At 38.3% G+C, this 25992-nt stretch overlaps 1 protein-coding gene across 1 annotated transcript in view; it reads left to right on the top strand.

Annotated features, from left to right (window-relative positions):
- MAN1A1 (mannosidase alpha class 1A member 1) overlaps window positions 1-25992 on the top strand; it is a 223699-nt gene that overhangs the window by 171350 nt on the left and 26357 nt on the right. Inside the window, exon 8 of the mRNA XM_067546665.1 lies at window positions 5810-5925. Within this exon, the coding sequence (XP_067402766.1) occupies window positions 5810-5925 (116 nt within the window). The remainder of the gene's footprint in view (window positions 1-5809; window positions 5926-25992) is intronic.

The following is a 25992-nucleotide window of genomic DNA, read 5'->3' as shown; positions in this document are numbered from 1 at the left end:
TAGACAATATGCACTTACTCCTGCAACAAGAGAAGACACAGATGTGGGGGAAATGGTCCTCTTCTGATGAGACTCTGAGCCCCATTGCGTTTTATAACAATTTGAGGGTCAATTAAAGTGGAATGGACACATGCAAGCAGAAGAAGAAAGAATGGTTACTCGCTGCCTTGTAATTATTGTTTTTCTAGATATGTTGCATGTGTTTGATATATGCCGACCCTCTTTCCCAACACATCGGAGTCTACCATTGGCATGCCAGTCCAAAGGAACTGAAGGAGGTGTGGGGTGGCTTCACCCTATATACCCTTCATTCAGAGTACAAGGAGCCAGAGTATGAGCAGGACTGCCCCTACGGGTACTGCTAGGGAAAACTTTCCAGCACTGGTGCATGAGATGCGGACAGAACTTCAGTGTAATGGACATACACAACACATCTCAAAGAACAACAGTTATAAGAAGGTGGTTATCTTTTTTCTACAGCTGTGTGTTTATTCTGCAGACATTAAATGATGCTGGCCGACAATTAAGGAAGTAAACTAAACCGAATTATATTGCCTTCAGTTCCATTGGAAGCATCATGAGGAAAAATCAATAGCTAACAAAATTAGCAGGGAATGAATATGTAGAACAATGTTTTAGGCTTTTTAAGCTCCTGGCCCCTTTCTGGTCATTTGGCTTTCTCCTGTATATATATAATCTTGTACTTCTATAGCACATTGAGGATCTGGGTTGTAGAACTAGGAGGTGTTACTAGAACATCTTGTCTTATATTATTACAATATATGGTTATGGTTTGGGGGTTTTACATGAAGGGACTTTGGCTTGCTTTTACTATAGCAATCCCATCATAGAAATTCTTCTGAAGAATTTAGTCAGTGCATCCACTGAAAAGAAACAAAATAGAAATTATTAAAATATTTAGGCTGAGATGCACAAAGGTACTTAAGGTGCCTAAATCTAGGATCACCACTGATCCACCTAACCCTGTAAGTACTTAGCTCACCTGGTGCCTAAATTTTGTTGTAAAAATGCTCCTGGCAACTAGTTTCTTCCTCTGGGCATGTGCTTAATGTCTCCTTCTTGATAGTCAGATGCCTGTCTCATGCCCGAGCCCCAGCTGGATCCCCCAGCCAGGTGAAGATAGGCATTCCCTTGTCTGTCTCACCTGCGGGACCTGATCTGGCAGGCATGTGCTAAGCAAACCTACTGGACTGGGGCCCATACCAGATCCAGCAGAATGTGGTGCCACCCTTATAATTTTTAGCCCAGTGGATAGCACACTCACCCAGGACGTGGGCAACCCCATTCAATTCCTCCCCTCTGCCTGATGGGAAGAAAGGTTCAAATCCCTTCTATGAAGAGTGCCTTAACCATTGGATTTTGGGATATTCTAATATGGGTTTCTGTCCATCTCTCCTGCTGAACCTGGTCCACTTTGGATAGATGCTGAAATTGTCATTTGGCCAGAGAGCGCGAGTGAGAATGTCTATGCCTTGGTGTTTAGAGAACTCACCTGGAAGTGGGAGACCCAGGATCCAGTCTGTCTGCTCCAATGACTAATTATTTATTCAAAGTGTAACAGCTCCCATTGGCTGGCTTAGGCAGCTACCCACTTAGTGCGCTGGCTTTTGTGGATCCCATTTTTATGTACCTATCTCTCCCCATTCATTATATAGGGAGCTTTGGTGCCTAAGCCAGGCTTTGTGGATTCTAGTGATTTTCAAGATGCCTAAGAGTTATGCATTGCGACACTCAGGGTTTCAGCACCTAAGTTCCTTTGCGGAGCCAGGCCTTAGAATATGAAAGAAATAAATTGTTTTGGGAAAATCTTCTTTTTAAATATGTTTACTAAAGTACTTTAGAGGGAATGGCATGGTTTAGAAAGTCTCTTGCTGGTTTTAAATGTCGGTTTTTGAAGAAACTATTTAATATTGGCTTCCTTATTTTTGTTAGTGATTTCTGCTTTTTAAATAAATGACCTACATACCCACTAGAGGACAAAAGAAAAGATGTATAGGGAAAATCATTTAAGTCAGCATGAATGCGTAGGTTTTATTCTCTAGACACCCACTTCCTATCTCAGTCTAACACAACACTGAGTTGGCATGATCTGGTGATCTTTCATCCGTTCATCTTTTTATTTCTTTTTCTTTAAACAGAGGAACAGGCTACTTATTCTGTCTTGTCCTGTTATGTTGGTTGTGGTGATATATCAGGCAGCTCAGATAATTTCAAAGCTTGCCACGCATGGAGTCAGTTAAACAAGACCCACAAGGAGAGGGGACATGAGGAACCCTCACTGGACTGTTTTCATCCTGGATAGATTAGAGATTGTCCCCAAAGGCAAGGGAAGTGACTGTTCTATTGAATAATGGAATCCCGAGATTTGAGGACCCCAATGCTACTCTTAAGTCTGTCTTTAATTTTTTAAAAAATAGTAAATAACCTTAAATGTAGGCACATCTCCATTTTAATAAATTTCCAGTCAATTGTTATGCCAGCTTGTAAATTCATAAGACTTCTTCGAGGTCTTTTTATCACCAGGCTTTAGCCTGGACAAACTCATTCCTTTGACTCCATTTGTACTTCTTTTTACCAACAATGTTATAAAGCAATGATTTTCAACCTGTGTTCCGTAGACCTGTGGGAGTCCGCAGACTACATCTAAGATTTCCAAAGGAGTCCGTACCTCCATTTGAAAATTTGTAGGGGTCTGCAAATGAAAAACGGTTGAAAACCACTGTTTTAAAGCATATGTACAGGTCATGACAATCTTTTGTAACTTCATACCCATATTGTCTTAGCAAGGCTTTTTAAAACTTAGCAAAACACACAAACGTGCGTGCATGCCAAAAACATATATTTAGATATCTGTATATATCTATACATATCTGTATATATCTATATGTATGTTCTAAGGCAGTAGGTAATGTTCAGGTAGGAAGACCTTCTCCATGCCTCTGATCCTGTGCTAAGGCAATTATAGTTGTCTACTCCTCTGCCTCTCCACCCTTTATCGGCTAGAGAATCTCTGCTTTCTTAAGGTGTGTCAGCTGGCAACTGCCCTGGATTGATCTTCAAACATAATTACCCTTGTCTAAAACAATAATAATAATAATATTTACTGCCAAAGATACAGAAAGAGAGACCAGAAAATGAACGAGAAATATGACTAGACTAAAGCATCACTTGTCTGGCATTAAACTTACTTACCTAGCATTGCAATGCCTCATGGTAGAAAAGCCTTTACTCTCACCCAGGCTAAAGGCTGTCACTGTCTCTCCGGTTGTCCTTTTTTAAAAGTGAATCAAATTCTAATTCTGCTAATATGAACTTTTGACCCTTCCTATGTTTATATAATAGTGCCTCAGAAACTTCTATTTGCATCAAATCCCTGGTATGTATCAGGTAGCTTGTAATTTATAAAGTCATCTTTCCTTACCAATGGTATGTAATCTGTAAATGGAAATTTGCTGCTTCTCCATACAAACCATGAACACAAGTGTTGATGCAAGTCAATCCATGGCATGTTGAAAAAAAATTAAAATTAAAAAAAAAAAATCTATGTTTGTTTCCTCTATACCAATTCAATTGCTTTTGTTTGCAAGCACGGATTTTTCACAGTGAAAGAAAATAAGAACATAAATCATAAAAAGATGTTTTATTATAGATTGTTTTTTCCAGTGTCTATTGATTACAACAAAAAACTAATTGCCATAACATAAAAGTATTAATCTTTCAAACATCAGCCAGGGAAAAATAAAACGGCTTCTGAATGTTTGCATTTCACTTAGAGTTCTGTAACTCTGAAGGACATTATTGGTTCACTGCCATTGTCTTGTAAATTCATTTAGTGCTTGTTATTTTGACAGTAACCTTACAGTGATTTGCTGCAGCATGCCTCAATTGGATTTGTCTCCTGCAATGATGTATATGATAATAAGACTTATTATTGATGAGATTGTGCTTGTGCTATTTAGTTTGCAAATGTCAGGGGTTTCTATGGTAATTTTATTTAGGAAACAGTAAAGGTCATTTAAATGCTGCTATTCAGCGATCAGCCCTCCATCATAGAAAAACTGCTCTTGTTTTTTTTAAAAAAAAAACCTTTTTAACTTTTGGATCATGAACAATAATTAAATGGGATATTCTTTTCAAAAATTAAAAGGACTTTTTTAAAAAAGCTCTTCATAATCCTGCTTTACCATCATAGTGTATTTATTTGGGATGGGATAGTAGGGAACATTTTGGACAAGTAATTGGACACTGGAGGTCACAGGCTAGTGGAGAAAAGACACACTGTCATGGTGAAGTTTTAATCAAAATACATGTGGATTCTACATGTGCATGGCTTTCTAGTCCCCAGGGTAAGCAAGAGGATGCATTTTGTGAAAGTGGGGGAGGGAGGGAATTTAGGAGTTTTTAAAAATTCAGAGTGCCCTGTTGAATTCCATTGAGAAGCAAGGATAGCCATGCAGTCAAGGCCCAGGCGTAGGAGTTAGGAGTCATTGGCTCTATATCCAGCTATGCCACAGACTTCCTGTTAATACCTCTGTGCCTCAATTCCCAAACCTGTGGAACTAAATGATTTTGAATTCATTAGTATCTGTAAAGCACTTTGAAGTCCTGTTATTGAAGGTGCTCAACAAATACAAATTATGAATATTAATCACAATAGTTTTATTAGAAAATACTATTTGTGGAAGAGGAAATCTTTATCTAATGCTCTTGTTCTAAAGTATAGTAGAAGGCACTTAAAGAAACAGGTATTATAGTAATACTTAAGATATTGAAATATTGGTAAGTAGGAATACATTAAAATTATGTGGTGGCCTTTTAAAAACTTGCTTGTTACTTTAGATAACTAGGTATGGGGCTGATCCTGCACACCGGATCTTCAGTAGCTTTATTCATGTGAGCAGTCCTGTTGCCTTCAGGAGGACTAACTCATGTGAGTAAAGTTAGTCACACCGCAAAATGCTTGCCAGATCAAACCCTAAATAATGCAGTTGGACAGCCACAATATTTTCATTATCAAGGCATTTTATACAATAGACATAGGGCAGAACACAGGAACATTGCAGGTATTGAGGTAATCTTAAGTATGTATATGGGATAAAGTTGGCAATTTTTTAAGGGCCACCACTGTCATGTTTGACACAGTTTTTAGAAATGCCTGAAGTTCAAAATTGTAATTTTTTTTTAAATAGCTAATTTTTTTATACACTAGGAGGGCATTCTTCAAATGTGTTTAACGGACCTTAACAGCAGAAGTCTTATTGAAAATCAATGCTACATGTGCTCCTAACTCACTTTGATGCTTTTAAAAATTTCACACTAGAATAATTAACTGTTAATCCCGCAGAATAAGGAGTGAATTTGTGAGATTAGGAGTGGGATTTCTGCCAATTTTTTCTGCTTTAAAAGAAAAATTATACTATATTATAGGTACACATCTTTTGTCTCGTTTAGATTATAAGCACTTTATTCAGTGCAGAGACCTTGACTTTTTTCTTTTCTGTAAAATACCATTAACTCCAATGGCACTATGTAAATAATAATTCTGCCTCCTCCCCTACTGTTACAGGTCATCATACAAGCTGAAAGACTAACCATTTATTCTAAAATTATTTTCTGCTGTAAAATTATTAAGTATTTTGCTGAGGTTTTGGGCTATATTTATTACATGATTGTTATAGTGGGAGGTATATTTAAATTTGATAATATATCACAGTTTCAAACTGTAATTGAGTTTCAGTGCTCAAATTGAAGGTGGAATTGCTGTTGAATCCTCTTCCTCCCTTTTCAGATCACGTCTCTGTTGGAGGGCTTGGAGATAGCTTTTATGAGTATTTGCTCAAGGCATGGCTGATGTCAGACAAGACAGATGAAGAAGGCAAGAAAATGTATTATGATGCTGTTCAGGTAAATGAGATATTTAAATCTTCCTTGCCATAATCATCAAATCTATGACATTCCTAAAGAAACAGGCTCTGGGGAGAATGAGGAATTTATGCCTTTGCTATCACAATGAATAAGTTTTTTAAAAACTAGTTGTTTTATAAGACTTTATCAAATATAAATCTTAGATGCTGTGTAGGAATCTAAAACTGAACTGAAATTATTTCAACTCAAGTTATAAAACTGGTATCTAATATTTTAAAATGTGTATAAAATGTGCAGTAGTGTGTAATTTTTTAAAGAAAGCTTTATGTACAAGCAGTGCCAACTAGGATTAGATGCTTTTCTATCCCTTTTCTCTATGTTTATCATAGAAAGAAATCCTCTACTGTGTGTTTTAATTCCCAAAACATATTACTTAAACTGCTAGAGTATTTTGAATGTGGGCATAATACTGTCTTAATATATAATCAGATGGTGGATAATTATAGGTGAAATGACAGTATTGGATTAGTGTTGGATAAACCTGTGTTATCATATATTCATTTTTCAGCTTTTGTGAAGTGACAAACTGCTTGAATTGAACCATGATGGGAAAAAAGTTTATCCAAAAATAAAAATTGTGCGTTGTCACATTTTTATTTGATAAAAATATACTCAGTTTTGCAATATATTGTGATGTTATGCTACACTTCTCCATACCTGATTATCAATACTATTTTTAAATAATTCCGTTGGAGGAAGGATCGTCTTGAGGTTAAGGTACTGGATTGGGACTTGGAAAATGTGGGTTTAATTCCTATATCTCTGCCATAATATCTCTCTGTGATCCTGGGCAAATCCTTTGATTGTTCTGTGCCTCAGTTACCCCTCTGTCAAGTGGAAATTACTCTACTTCCATTCTCCCACCCTTTGTGTGCCTTTTTTGTATTTATGATTGAGAGCTTCTTTGGGGTAGGGAGTCTCTCTCTTAATATGTGTGTAGATAAAGTGCCTATGTAGTTTGGGGCCTCTGATTGCTAATTAATAGTAATAAACTAATCCCAGTAGTATGTGGCTGTCATTACATAAATTTGGAAATGCATTAATTCCTCAAGGAAGAAGAACGCAGCTCCCTTCAGGTCCCAAACAGAGAGAAGCCATATCTTTAAGAAGAATAAATCTTCTGTTTATTTTCTCAGGCACACAGGGCTGTTTTCCAACACAGTTCTTAGGAAAAGAGTTAACAGAAGAGAGGCATCATGCATGATGCTCTAAAGATGGCCTGATCTCTCATAGCAGTGAATTCCACAACAAGAGCCCTCTGCTGAGAAAATCCTGCCTTTGATCCTTACCAGTTCAAGTCTCACTGTCAGCCTCATTGTCACATGTAGCTGCTAGTGTGAGAGTCAGAGCAAAAAGCAGATTTTAAAACTAGGCTTGTGCATATTTAGGTCTTTAATATAAGGACAGTGATCTTGAAGTAGATCAGCAATTAGACTGGCAGCTATTATAAAGCATGGAGTAAATGGTGGTGTGTTTATCAATTTGTCTCACTGTGGTTTGCTTTCTGAACCAGCTTTAGGCCAGGTCTCCACTAGAAACTTTGGCTGATGTATTATTGTGTGTTAGGAGTGTGACTCTTTATGTACATTTTATATAGGCAATGTACTTGTAGCTATATTGGCCAAAAAGGCCTTTTTTTGTTTGGGGAACTGGTACAAACTATACTGGTAAAAGCACACTTTTTTGTTGGTTGAGGAAGTGTTTACACTAGAAGGGTTTAGTTATAGTTGCATAACTATACCGGTAGGCCATTTCTAGTGTAGACTAGATCCTAGTTCCTAAATGACTTTCAGGGTCAACCTGAAGTGCAGAATACATTGCAATAATACAGTCTTGACCACTGTGACTCGGTTCACATCCAAGAGTAAAGGCATATCCTCCTGCCCAGCAAAAGATCAATGGGGAAGGATATATTCTGGCCACAAATGAAAGATCCAGATTGCTCACTGCCTGAATGAAAATAGGAGAGCTAGCTGCCTTTATTAATGTTGTAGGTTCAGATCCTCCTACTCTTTTCATAGGCTTCCTTTTGCCTACCAGTTTCATGTCTATTTTTTGTGAATTGAGCAGAAGCCTGCTATTTTTCATCTAGGTTTCTGTTTGCCTCAGATACTGTAACAAAGGGGAGTCAACATTATCTGTGCTAGATAGTGAGGCAGAACTATGTGTTAGCATAGTGATGATCCTGTAACTTATAGCATCCTTCAGTCTCCCCATGCCTTACATAAGTGTTGAACAAAGGCTTGTCTACAAAGGAAAGTGTTACCAGTATACTGGTATAATTATACTGGTTTGGTTAAAATGATGTAGTTATACCAATATTACTTCCTGTGTGGACACACTTGTTTTAGTATAAAAGTGGCTTTATTTGTTTTAGTTTAAACCTGTTCCCAAGTGACATAAGCTACAATGGAAAACCACCATCTTATACTAGAATAAGAGGTGGGTCAGTGGGTGTAAAAGTGTGTGTTTTACACCACTATAATTATGTTGGTTGAAATTCAACTTTTTGAAATTCAACTATTTAACTTCTATACTAGTTATTGGAATTATTATCATTAATATTGGATACTAAATTGACTACATCCAAACAGTAATAAAATATTTATAAGCATTTGATTAAAATACTTACAAAAGGGCTGATCTGGGGTGCTTAGACCCATATTGTTCGGCTTCAACTTGGTCAGGCAGGTATCAGCAATCATCCCTTTAAAAGTTTACTTTATACCCTATAACAAACAAGTGATGTCATGGCCGATTATCAGACTTGAGCTTAGGCCAAATGAAGCATTTTTATAATACATTGAACAAACTTATATAGCCAGTTATTTACTGCATCTGGTACCCAGTTAACCATATTTTATTTTGATTACTTGAGACCAAACCCTAACTAAGATAACAATGCTATTTCAAATAGTCACTACAAGTTTAATACAACTCTTCTTTCTCAAAATCCCATTCTTTATGGTCACATGTCTTAGGCCTATTGCTCACGCACAACTCAGTTGAAAACCATGTCTAGTGTAGTTCTATATTCCAACACTCATATAACTTTCCTGCGTAGACAAGCCCTAAAAGAAGGGACAAGACAGAACTGTGCACGCTTCAGCTGGTGAAAACTCTGAGTAAGGAGGAGATGATGCCCATTGTGACCTCTTGAGATAAGTTTAAGGAAAAAGCTAATCTAGCTCTTCCTTGCTAGACATTTAAATGGGTGAGCAGCACCTCATGATCAAGAGCTGCCGTTAAATCTAACATTAGCATGGATGACTCTCAACCTATTATTAATATACTTATTATAATATTTATATATTATATAGATATAAGGTGACCGGATAGCAAGTGTGGAAAAATCGGGATGGGGGTGAGGGGTAATAGATGCCTTATATAAGACACCACCCTGAATATCAGGACTGTCCCTATAAAATCAGGACATTGGTCACCCTAGTTATAATGTATTTTAAGCATAAATAGCTTTTAAATTATCTGTCAGCATGACTATCCAGCAGAATTATAGACAGAGTGGTAGTTGGCAAGCTCATTAGTATCCAGTGATCATTAAGCATGTGGTAGACTTTTACATGTTATAACATTGCTAGTAGAATGACATCCTTATGCGAGGTGGTGATATGTTTTTGTTAGTACTGGCCTCTTCTTCTTTCCACTGTCTTACTCTGAAACTGTTATAAGTATACTTCACATACGGTGGGATTAATTTTCCGCAATGCTTTCAGAGTATGTGAGACTAGCCCAAAGCAGTAACAGAGACTTGTGTAATTATCCACTATTCCCATCCATCAGTGCTACTCCTCCCCACCAAAAAAAAAAATAGTGCTGATGCAAGATATAATTCCAAATTTATTATTTTATACTGCCCAGCAACAAAAAAAGATAGATGCCTATAGCATGGTGGGATTTGGTTTTGTGTGAAAAAATCATTAATCTGGAATTTGTTTAGAAAGAAGTATTTTTCTGAAATGTTATCTTTCTTCTTCCATCCAGTGGCTTGTATATTAAAAGCAAGTTCTTGTCTCTTTGAAATTTGAGAATGTCCTTGCAGATTGTTTTCCTATGGCTGTCATGAAAAGCAATAACTGAATTGAAAATCTATATTTTTAAACTGAGCTTTTTCTGGATGTCATTATTAAGATGTATTTTTGTGGTTGACCCTGTTTAATGAAGATTTAGTTTGTTTTTAATGAGCAAAAAAGAATAGCGCTATCCTCATTTCAATTACCAGAACATTATCTTATAAAATATTTAAAAAGCAATCATAGAGAGATTCCTAAAAACTGGAATTTATGTGTATGAGACAGTGAATAAATAACCAAATGTAGGCCTGTTTTCCCCCATTAAGAGGAAGCATTATACTTTAAGTAATCCCCATGTTTCAGGTGATTGTGCAGGTAGGAAGATTGAATCTTAAAGAGCTAATTGCTAACTGATGATAATGTCCAAGAATAAAGAATCCACAAAATATTTCTTTTTCTCCTGATATTTAACTGTTCATGAGCTAAAGCATCAATCTGCACACAAATGCAATAGAATAATTAGTCTATTATTTTAGGATTACTTCAGTTGCTTTCTAAGGGACATAAGTAGTTCAGTTCAAATATTGGTTCTAGCCTAATTTCTTACATGGCAAAAAGAATTTGGTGGAGCCAAATCTTCCATTCTGGGGTCTCTGCAACATGGAGCCTGCCAAAACTATGCAGAGCCACTGGGAGCTGGGGCCACAACGACCTCAGCGAGTCCAGTGGCTGCCCAAGCCATTTGCCTTCCTTTAGGGCAAAATTAATTACATCACCCCACGTAGGGCCTGGAAAATAATGCTGAGAAGGCACTGTGCATGTAAAGCACCTCCCTGACTGTTCAGGATGGAACATGCAGTCCCCTAGCTAATGGCCTACTAGTCAGGGAATCTACCTTAAAGGAGCTGTAGTAGAAGAGACCTCCTTACAAACAGTTCTAAAACAGCTCTTGGTTGGAAGACGAAACAGTCAAACCAAAGAACACTATCAGTAGGGGATGGAAGGACAAACATCCCTTCCTGTGGCTTACCTTAAAAGTGGTAACTATTATTTAATTTTGGTTGTTTAGAAAATAGAGAGATCCTATTCCAGTAGCCTTCTCTCTCCCCATGGTCGTAGTGCAGGGGATATTGCAGCACTAGTGCAGGGTAGCCTTTGAGATTCCAACATATGGAGAGAGAAAAGAAACCATGAAGATTGGAAATCCTACAAAGTCTGTGGATGATGATGATCACAGAGCAGAGACCCATCACAGCCCTTCCACGCTAGGCCTGAACATCATTTGGGAGTTTACAAGTCCAGAAATGTGCTTGAATTTGCCTTATGTTACACCTTGATATGGCCTACCTTGCATCAAATTAACATGACAAACTTTATCTGTCTCCACATAAGGAAGGGTAAACAGACCTGTGCAGCATTACAGTCTGACCAGCCCTACTGTAAGCCTGTGTGACCCAGCCGACTGGTGCGTGGATCTTTCACAGGGCAAACAGGGGCTAGTGCTTGAAACACTGAGTGACAGTGAAAACACACACACACACACCTTTAATTAATATACATTTGATCAGCTTTGATGTTTAAAAGTCCTTATCACAGCAATACTCTGCACATCGCTAAATACAATACAGCTATATTTTGCAGAAATGCAAGATTCATTATGTTTACTATATTTGAGTATCCATCTAACAGGTTTAATTCTCTCCTTTGATTACCTCAGAAGTACTTCCACAATAGGTATAAGGAAGGATGGGGGGGGACCCTCTCTGTACCACTGCTTACAGAAGGTTTTGTGACTAAAGGCTACTGCACTCAATCAGATTTTTGTGTCATTAATCATTTATTCACAATTACGCAATCTCTTGTGTTTTCAGCAATATGAAGTACTTAATAAGATGATCATTGTTCTTGAATTGTAAATTTGAATTGGTCACCTGTACACTAAATATCTCTGGAAATAGCGGAAACGTAGTTTCAATGGCATCATTTGTTCTAGCAAGCTATAGAGTTGTAACACACAGCTTCCCACAACTTGTATGTATAATTTGAGGATATTGACAAAATATTGAGAAAATCCTATAAGAGAAATCATGTGGGAATTGTTTCTGAAGCTTCTTTCAGAAAAAAAAAATTGTTTATAGGACATAAATTTATGATGATTGGTTGAGGTCATTACTACAGGACTCTTGAGGACAAGCAGTTGTCTACAAGCGAAATTGCCTTGCAAGTCAGGCTAGAACTATATTATTGAGAGTATTGCCAACTCTCAATATTTGGTGATTCACTTTAAACCCCAGCTGCCAAAGATAAGCAAGCACATGAGAATATCGACTTAATTTAGAAGAACAAGGTACATTTTTAGTCTCCATGGTTGTGAAAGAGAACTTGAAAGTGCAACCCAAGTGCATCCAAAAATCTCACAAAGCCAGACGGCAAATATTAAAGAATTCCATTTTTTAATCTAAATGATTTTTAAACCAAGCTTGTTTTGGGCGGGGGGGGCTGACTTGTGATTTTGGAACGTTTGAGGGTGGCACTGCTTCAATCTAGAAAAGCATCTTTCTTTTCCTCTATCCAAGCCACACATATTCTGTAAACAGGGATTAAATCCTGAGTTAAGTAATTCAGACTGGGTTAGGCAAATTGGTGTTGGACTGAGCATAGGACTTTGTCATATCCCCCTAGGATTTAAGATGCCTTAAATGTACCGTTATATTCTGATTACACAGACTCTTATGCTGACAATCAACCAACTACCTTTACAAGTTTATGATCTATGGTTTTGAAAAATTTGGGAGATGCCAAAGTAAAATCTTAAATTTTGGTGACAAGACACATTATAGTCGAGAGACAACTGAAATCTGTGGCAATTTTAGTAAAGAAAATACAAATTAATTTTACTAAGCTATTCATTTTCTTTTCTGCTATTTGTCTAGCTGCATTTGTGTAGAATCTCTCTAGTCACCGTGTAAGGTCTAATGATACCTCATCTTTTCAACCATGGGTTCACTGTTTTCCCCCCAATTGAACTTTATTCATTTCTGACCTTCTTTGTACCAGGATAATAGGGGGCCAATAGAGAAGCAACTTGTATTGAGGACAGAGCCATTAATATGCCATAGATCAGTCAGCAGCAGGTGATAATGCGCCAGATGGATTCTCATAAATCACATGAATTCACACAGTTCTCTCCCAAAGGTTAATTGAGCAAAAGGTTGTCTGTATCAATAAATGTTTAATGTGAAATAGCCCTTCGTAAAAGACATACTATAACTTTACTCTCTGAAGATGTGTTGTCTGTCATATCATTCCACTAATAATTTTATCAATTACCTGATGGTAGTTCTCTGGCAGGCAGCTACAAGGGCTGTACTGAAGAATATAGGTGATTTTCAGACAAAAATGAATTATCATTTTTCCCAAGCAAGCATAACAAGGCTTCTCCACTTACCGCTCTGTTCATTATCTGTTATGATTATGCGTCATCTTTTAGAGGCTTGTCAGCACTTCTGTTATAAATACCTGTACACCTCTGCTAGAAAAATCACATTTCACATCAAGCTCAAGCTTGTCATATGGTGCATGATGTAGGCCCAGAGGCAATAAGTGTCCACCATCTTCAGGAAATATTGAAGTATATGTTCACTATAAAAAAAAAAAAAAAATCTTAATGACTCATAAATGTTATATATGTAGATTTCAATTTTGATATTTTTAAATGAAACTTGGTAGGTGATTAGTCTATGATATGATGTAATCACTTTTGTTAATGAAATATTTAACTTTTTACTTGAGTTCAGAAAACTAGAACTTTTATGCCATGGTTGGCATAGACAGTTCTGGCAATATGGAGCTGTCAATTGCATCTCCATAGGTAAGGATGAGTTGAGTTTTGCATTTAAAACAGGAATTAAACTTCTCTCTTAGGTATGAAAAATACAATATATCCTTCCCTGAAATTAGAGCTCTTGTTGTATACCAATTTTTTTTTCAGAATTCACATGTGAATACATTCCTTAGAGTTAAAATTAATATTTAAATTGGTCCTTTAAGGAATTTAGCACCTTTCTTGGCATCTTTCCCCTCCCACCCCCAAAAATTATCTTAATGCATATTCTTCATACTTTGCATAGAGTTAACTCATTGAAATCTTGTACAAAGACTACATTTTAAGAACTTTTTAAGTTTTAACAGTCACTTTTTGCCATTATTGTTCGCAACTAAACTTTATTCTTCAGAAAGGTTGTCACATAAAAATATTCTCCTTCAGAAAACCAATTAAAGAATTGCCTATTTTCAAAATGGTTGCCATCTCCTATTATTCGCAATGGAACAGATGCCAGCCACAGGCTACCCTTACAAGTATGGTCATCATCTCCCTTCACTTCTCCCACCAGTTCTCCTCTCTGCATTCTGACACCATGGATGCCTCCTTCCATGAGGAAAGGTGGGCTTCTCTTCCATCAGGAACAAAAGGAGGCAATGGCCATCTTCATTAAGCACAGCTTATGACCTCAGTCCTATTGAGAACAGTAGGAGATGGTGGCCATTTTGAAAGAGGACAATACATTGTGGGATTCTGAAGGAGATCTTATTCTTCAGTTTATGTTGATAGATATACTTTCATTTATGAAGAATAATGAAAAAACAATCAATCTATTTCTTTTTTAAAAACTATTGCATCACATCAGCAGAGAGGGCAGGATTGGGAAACTAGGATGTGGATGTGTGCAGGAAAATGTAGAGGATAGGATGGAGAATGAAGGATATATATGTGCAGGGGAATTTGAAGGAAGGGAGAGTTTAGAATGTGTGCACAAGAGAAAATATAGTGTACACTCTGCCTGTTTTGCATTACTCTACCAATATAAATGGCCCGTACACTCTGGCCACTTTTTGCTGTTCTGAAGTGTGTTGGTGAGTCTGGCCCTAAATAGTAAAATTAAAAGAAGATTTAGGATTAATATTATATATCTTGAAATAATTAGTATTATCCCATGGAAAATTGGCATGATCTTTGGTTTTCTTGTTCAGTATTCATGTCTGAAATTTTAATAATTTAAAAAACAAGAAAATTCCTGGGGGACAAATACATTTAGCTGGAGTTAGAGTTGAGAGTATATGTCAATAATTTAGTGCAAAAAGGAGATGTTGTAATTATATCAAAAAAAGTACATTGTAAATCCAGGAAATTCAAAGTTAAGGTTTCACTTAACAAAAATCCAGACATACTAAGATATAGAAATGTATACTTACGACACGCAGATAACCTTAGATAACCTTATCTCTGACTGTAGTGACACCTTGAGGAAGAAACTAAGCAAATTGAATGGCTTTAGAAAGAAGTATGACCAAGGACAACAAACTTTAAAATGTGTTAATCATAATTGTATGGTTGCATGACGTTACTGCAGAGAAAAATTGAGCTGCGTATGTGTGAGGTGTATGACTTCATGTATTTCCTGGGTTTTATGGTGTTGAGTTTTGCATTATTTGTTTGAGTATTGTTGTTTGGCATTAATGTCCCTTGGCAACAGTAACTTATTTTCATGATGTATGTTATGTTTGAATTACGACAACTTTGTGATATGCAAAAAAACATTTTTTTTTTTTTTTTTTACACTAACAAACTTGTTTCTTTACTACATAGATGAGCATATTTTGTACTATCTTATTACATCCGGGCATACTTTTAACAAGACAATATCACAAGCTATATAAATATAAATAGATTTATGTCTACCATCATTAGTCTTCCACTGTTCACTTAAGCCCTCTGATGAAGCCAAAGCAAAGTCTGCTCCCCATGTGTGCATTGTTGTTGTAGGTAAACTATTCATCTTTTTCAAAGAATTTGAAAATGGAGGACTTCCCGTCCTGCTCTACAAAAAGTTATGTCAGTGTGCAGGGGAGGAGGGGATTTGAAAGAACAGGCAATGAAGACCACTCTAAGCTGCCTTTTGGCCAGCAACATCCCCTTCATGCCAGGAGGAATTAATGCTACAGTATAAGAGATTACTCCTTCCATGAAACTGCTGGCCCCAGGAATGGGGAAGAGCTCTGCCCGTGGTCTCATTGGAAGGGGCAGAGAGTGAGGGAGTGTGTGGAAAGAGCTTCCCTTAAAAAACAACAATAAAAGTTGCATCCAACAAAGTGGGTTTCTGCCCACGAAAGCTTATGCCCAAATAAATGTGTTAGTATTTAAGGTGCCACAGGACTCTCACTGTTTTAACAATAAAAGTGTTTCTAGCCCTCATTCTTGCAGAAGTAAGTTTTAAAAGTAATAGCATGAAAAACAATGCAAAGGACTCTATCAGCTAAAAGTTAACTACGTGAGCGTGCAAGTGCACTCTCACTCATGTGCCATCTTAGCTTTACATACAGTAAGTTTATTTCTCTTCGTGAATAAGGCTGTCAAAAACTATATATTCCCATTTGTTTCAATCTTTTCCTTCTCTTCCCTTTTTTATCACTGCTGCCTTATGTCAGCTGTTATTTTGTTGTTAAACTGCTCCCAGGTAGCATCTGCTGCTGTTCCCTTTAGGATTATACACTCAAGCCATTTCCTCCCTGCAAACTCTTGCATTGCACCCTCTCTTCTAGCTGTCTTGATAGAGTGTGAATTGCATTTCCCCCCCTCCAACTTCTCATTCTGTAAAATGCATTTCTATTTACTGCAAAGGAAAACTGTACCAGTTCCAAACAATTATCCATCAGTAAAGTATTTTCATCTAATCAAACACTACCTCATCTAGTTTTTTGATTCCTTACAGATGCTGTAAATTGGTTCATGTAGAAAATGTCACTATACAGAATAAAATAATAAATTTATCTCATAGTGATAAATATGAAACCACCAGATTCACAAGTGAGGAAACTGCAGTGGAATTATTCCCAGATCAAATCTTAGCTGAAATGGAGTTAAGGTTAAAATAAATGTCATATATGTTTTTTAAAAATCTATATATTATATAAAATTGAAAATATATTGGCCATAAGTAGACAATTTGGTACACTATCCTGAATTCTTCACCTATAAAGATTCCCTTTACCAATATCCTGCCCCAATATCCCTTTCTAATTCATTTTAGAGATTTGATTTCCTTGCCTGGAATTTACACCCTAGTTTACAAATTGTGCAACACTAAGTTACATGGGACTGCACCATACCACTAAAGTTCAGAGACTACAAGAGCTCTTATTTTAGGGCTTTTCTGCACCAGAAATTATTCCTGATTAACTCCATGTGTGGACACTCTTCTTCCAGAATAAGACTGTCTTTTTCCAATTTAGCTTAATCCATTTATGCCAGAAGAAGAGCATTGACACATGGAGTTCCTTAGAATAGCTAATCCATTTTAAATCTACGCCCTACCTTATTCCAGGTCAACTTCCATGTGTAGACAAGTCCTTAGTTTCCACAGATAACAGCAACTTTTCTTTATCCTCTATTCTGCTGTATCCTGTGTACCCTCATAAAACAGGCAAGACTCTCTACAATATTCTGTTCCTCCTCTGATACACAAAGAAATGCCTTTCATATACAGGACCCTGATCTCACTCTGTCCTAACCAACCAATATATCAAAGAAATAAACATTTTGCTAAAGATACAGCCTAGTCTGATGGACTTGACACTTGTGGTACTCACACTGGGGTAGGAGAAATGTTGCAACATGGTACTCATGAAAACATTCCTCTGTAGTATTCTCAAGAAGACAGAGTAATAATTTGAATAGCAACTGGGGTAGATATTGTGACGAGGGAGGCCTATTCTGCTCCATGGGTCCTGCACTTTCTTCGGCTACACCGGTGGTGTGGCTGGGTGGGAGCGGAGGGGGGGGGGACCCGGTCCCACCCTCTACCCTGGGCCCCGACCCAGGGACCCTGCGAGGAGTAGCCTCAAACTGCTTAGTCCATGAGAACTACTACCTTCCGTGGGTCGCCTGTCTGTGGCCTCCCCTGCTTGCAGTCCACTTCCTGGAACCAGGGAGGAGGGTTTTTCCACCTTCCTCACCTTGAGTCTCTCCATCTCTGTGATCCTCCCCCATTTGAGTGAGGTTCTCCCACCTCAACTCCTTTGCTCAGTTACCTGAGCGGCAGGGTCCTCCTTCAGGCCTCTGTGCCTGCAACCCTTTGACCCGCCCAGACTGGCTTCTCCCTAACTCTCAGGCCTGAGTACTGTGGCAGCAATAGCACCAAGGTCCGTAGCCGCTCCGCTCCTTCTCCCAACTTTCTTTCAGCTGCCCCTGTCTGCCTGAAATGGAGGCTTTTAACTGCTGTGGCCAACTCCTTAATTGACTTCAGGTGACCTAATTGACCTGGAGTAACCCTGGCTGAATTACCCAGGGAACAAGGCTTTGTTGAGCCTGGGGCTAATATATATGCCTTCCAGCACCCTCCTCGTCAACTTCCTCCTAACCCTGGCCAAAATGGCCATCTACAAGACCAGGGAGAGGAGGTTGGCAAGGGGGGCGCTCTGCGACTGTGGGGCCTACTTCCGTTCCCTTGTGCACTCACACATCTGGGCAGCGTCCGCTGGCTCCCTTGACACCTTCCGGGGGCAGTGGGTGCTGTCCAGGGTTCTCTGCTCGGTGTCCCTTTCTGGTTCCCTTCATTTAAACCTGTGACCTTCACGCCCCTTCCTGTTTTCTTATTTGTTGTCCCCCGCAATCAGTTGAGTCCTGGATCTGGTGGCTCCATTAAAATCAGTAAGTGTCTTTCCGTTGTTTCCACTGGGTTTTGGATCACCCCCTTTAGTGGCTCCTTGGTGATCAGCAGCTTTATCATACATGGGAATAAACGCAATCTTTGCTATGTATAATAGTTTGATTTATTAATTGATTTATTTTTAATGCCCCCAATCCTGCTGTTTAGTAAATTACTGTGGAATTATCAACTGTTACCAGAATAGTGGTTTGAGGGTTTGGTTTGGTTTGGTTTTGGTAAGTAAGGATGGCACTCTGAAAGAGGTTTCCTCTCAGTTCACAAAGAGTTTTAGTTTGAATTTGTTTTTCCCTAAATTGTTGGCAGCTTAATATTAGAATTTACTAGTATTCTGCAAGCAGTTACCCACAAAACTACTAGATATCTTAAACAATAACACAGTTTATGATAACACACAAAATATTTTATTGCATAGCAGTTGAAAGATTGTGGAAATTCCTCTGTCCAATAAATTTCAGACACTTATGCAGTAATACATTCCACTGCAAGCTTCTTTGAGACCCCAACTTCTGAGTTATATAATTATAAATTAAATATTATAAACTCTATTGGAATAACCAGTGAAAGCAAGCTTTAAACAGCATTCTTTTAAAAAATAATTACCTAGCTACTCCAAAAGAAGAAGCTTCCCCACCTGACAGAAAAGCAATTTTCTATTGCATTTGGAATGCATTACTAGCAAATTCACTTGTGACAGACTCAATATCTATAATCCTGTTGTCAACCATATTGGAAGGGGAGTAGAATCCATGTTCTGGCCTCTGTTCCAAATAGGCTGAGGAGGAGAGAGAGAATCCAAGAGGAAGCATTTGGGATGGAGGAAGGAGGAAAAAAAATATTGAAGGTTCAAGGGGGAAAAGTGGGGGGAATGAAAGGAAGAGGACAAATGGGGTGGGGGGTGAATGGAGGTCCATGACACAGTCCCACACAACATTTTCATAAGCAAACTAGGGAAACGTGGTTTGGATACTATAAGGTAGTTGCACACAAGGCTCAAAACACATACTCAAAGAATAATCTGTCAAACTGGGAAGAAGTATCTAGTGGGGTCCCACAGGGATCTATTATCAATCTGGTGCTATTCAGTATTTTCATTAATGACAGATAATGGAATAGACAGGACAATGACAGCAGGGAGGTGACATGAAGAGGTGGATGAAAAATAAATGCCTATTTTCACAAAATCATTGGAAGTTGTTTTAGTTTCAAAGTGTGTGAAATTGATCCTTTTTTATTATTTCCTAGTATTTCCCCCCAATATGTATGCTTATAAAATGTATGGATGACACCTAGCTGGGAGGGGTTGCTGGCACTTCAGAGGACAGGATTCAAATTCAAAATGGCTTTGAAAAATTAGATATTTGGTCGGAAATCAACAAGATGAAATTCAATAAAGACAAGTGCAAAGTACTACATTTAGAAAGGAAAAATTAAATGCACAACTACAAAAGGGGAATAACTGGCTAGGCAGTATTACTGCTGAAAATGATCTGGTGGTTATAGTGGATGATAAATTGAATATGGGCCAACAACGTGATGCAGTTGCGAAAAAGGCTAATATTCTAGTGTATTAACAGAAGTGTGGTATGTAAGACATAGGAGATAATTGTTCTGCTCTAGTCAATACTGGTGAAGCCTCAGCTGAAATACTGTGTCCAGCTCTGGGGACCGTACTTCAAGAAAGATGTGGACAAATTGGAGAGAGCCCAGAGGAGAGCAACACAAATGAGAGGTTTAGAAAGCAAGACATGTTAAGAGAGACTGAAATAATTGGGCAAGCTTAGTCTAAAGAAGAGAAGACTGAGGGGGAGACCTGATAGTCTTCAAATGTGTAAACGGTTGTTATAAAGAGAACAGTTCTCAATCATTCTCCATGTCGACTGAGGATAGGGCAAAAAGTAATAAGATCATTTTACAGCAAGGGAGATTTAGGTTAGATACGAGGAAAAACTTTCTATAAAGATAGTTAAGCACCAGAGCAGGTTATCTGGGGAGGTTGTGGAATCCTTGTCATTGGAGGTTTTGAAGAACAGTCTTTTAAATAATCAGGGGTGATCTAGGTATATTTAATTGTGCCTCAGCATGACATCCTACATTTCTATGATTACATGATTCTATTAGGATAAGATGCACATTAGGACAACTTGTGAGAACCCCCTGCCTTGAGTCTTTATCAGCAAAAATGAAAGGAAGTCTTCATCTGCCAAAACCCAACACATTTTAGCTCCCAACCGACAGCTTTATAAATGTGTGTGGATATTTTTTGAGCAGTTGTAATTTTTTAGTATAGATCTGTATCATGTGAGGGATATTTTTTTATCTGAAGTCAGGATATTTTCTTCATATGCTATGTCCTTCAAGAGAGTGTTGCTTTAAAAATAAGGGCAGGTGTACATTACAGCTAATACACAATAATAGCCTGAAAGCAGGGTGGCTGGGGGAATGCAAAGGAAGAAAAAAGTGCAAGATGGATAGGTCAAGGGACTTCCTAAGTCAATAACTGATGGCAGAGAAAAGACAAATAATATCCTTGGTAAATTCTTGGGCATAGGAGAGAGAAGACAAAGTTAATATTTTTCAGAATTAGTTGACTTTATTTCTATAAGATGTTCAGATAGCACAACATAAGTACCTAGATGGATAGATGCAGTAAAAGTTAATAAAGAATTGTTCTGCTGATGCTACAGTATACAGAAGACCTTTAATGCTACTAAAAATAACATTTATTGCCTTTAAAAGGAAACAAATAACTCTGATCAGTATTTCCTATTTATGGCTCAGTTTGTTGTTTTTATCTTTGTCTATAATAGTTCCCTGTACAGTATTTGGGGTTTTGTTTTGTTTTGTTTTGTTTTTTGTTTTGTTTTTTGGGGGGAGGAAGGGGAGGGAGGAGGAGGCTTGATTAAGTGTGAACTATCAAGTTTTTCTTCACTTAAATTTATCTTCCAGCCATTTTTCTGGATTTTATTATTCTAATGGATTAAACCAAGCATTTGGTGGACAACTGAATGTACAGTAGTATGGTTCATCTTTAGTCTCTTTCAAGAGCACGTCACTTTCCCTGTGACTGTGCTTTTCTATGTCGTCTTATGTTTTCAGATTTTTCTTTATGCCTCCCATTTAATCTCACGATATATAGTGTATCTTCTGGTACATACATAGTGTGTTCAGATTTCCATAAATCTTGTAATGACTAACTTCACCTACTTCTAATTCTTTCTCGCTGGTGTATATTCCCCATTTTTATTGCGAGGTTTTTCAGAGGTCTCCAAGGCACCCTTATCATGCATTGTGAACTGCATGGGCAGAATCCTGGACCTGAGTGAAGCCCTGTTGGCTGCAGCTGAGGGCCGGGTTTTCATGGAGCTGCAGAAGCCTACCCACATGTTTCCGAGTACAGTGTCAGAGCTTTAGCATAGTCACTTTTAGAATATGTAAAGTACATCCATTTGAAGAACACTTTTTTGTAAAGGGACCACTTAGTGCACAGAGAAATACACTGTACTTACCACACTGCAGGCTGAGAACATGCTGCTTTATTCAACTATATAACAGACAGAGCAAGGGAAAAGACACACTAACTGGAGGTAAGGGAGGGCTTAGATCATAGCTGCAACTCATAATGTTCTGAGTAGCCAAGTTAACCCCTTGATGTTCACTTGACTACATCCTTCCACTCTTAATTTGCAGTCCAGATATAGCATTTTAAATAACCAGGGGCTATTCTCTCTTTCATGGGGTAATGCCTGTTGGCAGCAGCCACCTCAGGTTGGGGCCACCTCCAGGGTCATGACAGGAACCTGATCCTGACGTCTTGTGATTCCACCACTTTAAACAGACTTGAAAAGACAAGAGTCTACTTTGCTCTGAGATATTACCCAGAATCCATGTGGGCTGGAAAGCATTGACATTTTTTATGTAGAGTAGGTCTGTTGAGTCCAGCTCAGTCTTTAGCATGATAGCCATGCCATTGTCTTTGAAAAGCTTGTTTCCATAACACTTCCCCCTCCATTCTGGGATGGCTTAAGTCCAAATGAGTTCTCACCTTCCTTCCATCAACAGCTGGGCCGGACTCATGTCCATAGCCATTTGAGGAGTCGTTCTGTATTTAAAAAGAAATCGAGCCAGCTTCATTTCCAAACTCTCACTAATCATCTTTTTCATCCACTCTTCAAAAGACCTCACAGCTCTCTTTGGTAGGCCATTGGAAGGTGGATGATATGAGGAAGTTTGAATATGTTTAATCCTATTTTGCTCAGAAAGTTTTTAAACCCTATCCTTATAAAATTTGGTCCATTGCCTGTGAGAAGTATTACTGGCAGTCTGTGTGTGGTAAAGGTCTATCTGATCTTTTCACAGGTAGCAATGGATTTCATGGAGCTGTCACGTGTACTTTTAGCCATTTTAATTATGCTTTCACTATGATTAGAAACATTTTTCCCACTTGTGGGCCTGCAAAGTCTATATGTATGCGAAACCAGGAGTATCCTGGTCATTCCCAGAGGTGAAGGCCTGCAAGGCCAGAGTCTGCTTGTGTACCTGACATTGGTTGACATTCTTTTACTACTTTTTCTGGGTGCTCATCCATTTTGGCCTTCCTACATAGCACCAAGCCAAAGATTTCATGCTTGAAATACCAGGATATCATCATGTACCTCTGTCAGCACCTAAGTGTGTCTGTAACTCAGTTGTGTTCTGAAGGGCTGGAGACTCTTCATTTGCCGTGACCTTGTCTGCCACATAGTGAATCCCATAGCCCACGTACATCACTTCTGGTCTCATCAAAAAGCATTTACCATGTTTTAAATAGACTCCTACTGCCTCCAATCTTTGAAGTGCCTTCTCCAGTGTTAATAGATGTTCAATGTCATTTCTGCTTGTGATAAGGATGTCCATCAGTCCTCACTAAAACACATTTTCCACATTGTTTATAGTGGTAACTTTTTTGTTTTTACAATCCTGCTTCAGCCTCAAGGGCTGGTACGCCTGTGACGTCCAGTTTACTACATTTTTGCACCTCTACCTAACACTGCCAGCAGGTCCTCCAACCATGGAATGGGGTAATTGTCTAACCTGGAGACCTGATGCACCTGACTTTATAATCCCCATAGAAGCGGGGATGGTCTTATCTGGTTTAACCATAGGCACTGGAGGTGTGGCCAGTTCAGAAAACTGCACTGGTGAAATGATGATCTCCTTTTCCAGTCTGCTTAACTCAGTCTTTTCTCGGAAACTTTAAGGATCTGGATCTGCTTTAAATCATTTTGGCATGACCCCCATCCTGGGTGTAAATCTTTGCCTTTACACCATCTGGAAAGACAGGTCCCTAACCTGTCTTTAAAAGAGTCTGGTGAGCATCCAGGATTTCCTGGAATGTTGGTGTTTTGCTAGGGTCTAATTTGAAAATTTCTTCTCAATTCAGTTTTAGTTCTTACAACCAGTCTCAGCCTCCCAGGTTTTGCCTTTGTCCCTGGGCCACTAGGACTAGTAAATTTATCTTTTGGATTTTATGTTTTACAGGAATAAGCACAGCACTTAACACCTTAATGGGTTCCCACAGTAGGTGCTCAGGATCATGCCTGCATTCACTAGCAAACTTTGTCCTGCTTTGCATTGTTGATATGTTTGTAGATTCATTGATCACAGTAGGTGATGCACCCGAATTTAAGTCTATTGTTAACTTTGTACAGTCCCACTTTCTTCCCTGTTACACAATATGTAGTGTGTGCCTTTGTGTACATCGTGCGCCCCCCCCCCCCCCCCCCCCCGCGCCCCCCAAGGGAAAAAGCCCTCTGTTTTCTTGCGTTTGCTCTGGTTTTTTAGTCTACCCTTCAGGGCTTGAGATGCTGTTTGAAAGTCACCTTTGCACTGTCTGGCTAAGTATCCAATCTTGAGGCACTTATGGCACTGGGCTGTTTTAAATTTACAAACAGATGTAAAATGAGTTCCTTTGCAGCGGATCACCCCTCAAGAGTCTGTGTCTCTTGCAACTGGCTTTGCATTTTGCTTATTGAATCAGTTTGATTGTCCCTGCATTCGAAGTGCAAATCTTGTAAGTTTTTCACTGCGTTCATTGCTGTGGCTAATTCTGCTGCTTTGGGCCAGGTTAAGTTCCCCTCTGACAGCGGTTGTTTTTTAATTCTCTTATTATTGATACCACAATCAAATCTGTCCCGCAGCATATCCTCTAGGACACGTCCAAATCAGCAGTATTCCATTCATCATTTTAGCTGTGACACATACACAGGTACATTTTCACCTTGCCCACCACATTCAGTTATGAAACTTAAAACATTCTGTAATAATGGTTGGCTTTGGTGTGTAGTACTCTGTTAAGATATTTTGAAGGACATTTAAACTTTTATCTCCTGGTTTCTGGGGTCCTAACAAACTCTTTAAGAGAGAATGGGTTTTACTGTCAGACACTGAGGAAAATTGCTTTGTTTTGTCCTTATCTGTGATCTCATTTGCAAGAAAATAGTGGCCCAATCTGCCAATTTATTGCTGCCAATCTTCATTTGCTGAATTAAACTCCTAATTTTTCCCATGAATTACCATTTTTATGTTCTTCCTTGTCCTTCTTCCTTCCAGTTTTGTAAAGGGCAGTGCCTAAGAAACACACTTTACTTGCAGTGCTGCAGGCTGGGAACCTGCTGCTTTATTCAGTTATATAACAAACCGTGGGAGAAGACATACAAATAAAACAGAAAGTAAGGGAGGATTAGAGCACGGCTCCAACCTCTAGTCTAGTGGTTCTCAACCCACAGCTTGCTTGCGACCCATTCAGCACACAGCTGTAGCCTATGTGACATCCTCAGGGCCATACAGGTAGTATATATATTTTGTGTGGATGCGGCCCACATAATACACAGACAGCTGTATATGCAGCTCACAATAGTAAACAGATTGAGAACCACTGTTCTAGTATTTTGAGTATCACAGTTAATCAATCCCTTGATGATCACTTTACTACACAATTATATCTGATACAATAACTATGTCCAGTACAGTAGCATTTTAAGATGGAAAATTTACAAGATAAATCGCTGAGGCCATTAAAAATATATCCTATGTATATAACATATGCTTATCATAAGGCTGAGGAAAAAATCAGAATGATAAAATAGTATTTTCTAATCTTCTGAAGTATTTCAACTTTTTTAGAAAATTTACCAGGTAAGATACAAATAGTGTCAGCAGTTTATCGTATTATTATTGTATGCCAATCTGCACTGGTAAAAAAGAGTTGTATTTTCTTTGGGCTTGAGGTTAATTAGCATTATTAATCTAAA

The sequence above is a fragment of the Emydura macquarii genome, unplaced genomic scaffold, assembly GCF_026122565.2.
Source record: "Emydura macquarii macquarii isolate MOO-44397 ecotype Brisbane River unplaced genomic scaffold, CSIRO-AGI_Emac_v2 contig_1146, whole genome shotgun sequence".
In the NCBI taxonomy this organism is placed as follows: domain Eukaryota; kingdom Metazoa; phylum Chordata; order Testudines; family Chelidae; genus Emydura; species Emydura macquarii.
The sequence above is the reverse complement of the archived record's forward strand: the minus strand, read 5'-3'. Positions and strand labels throughout refer to the sequence as shown.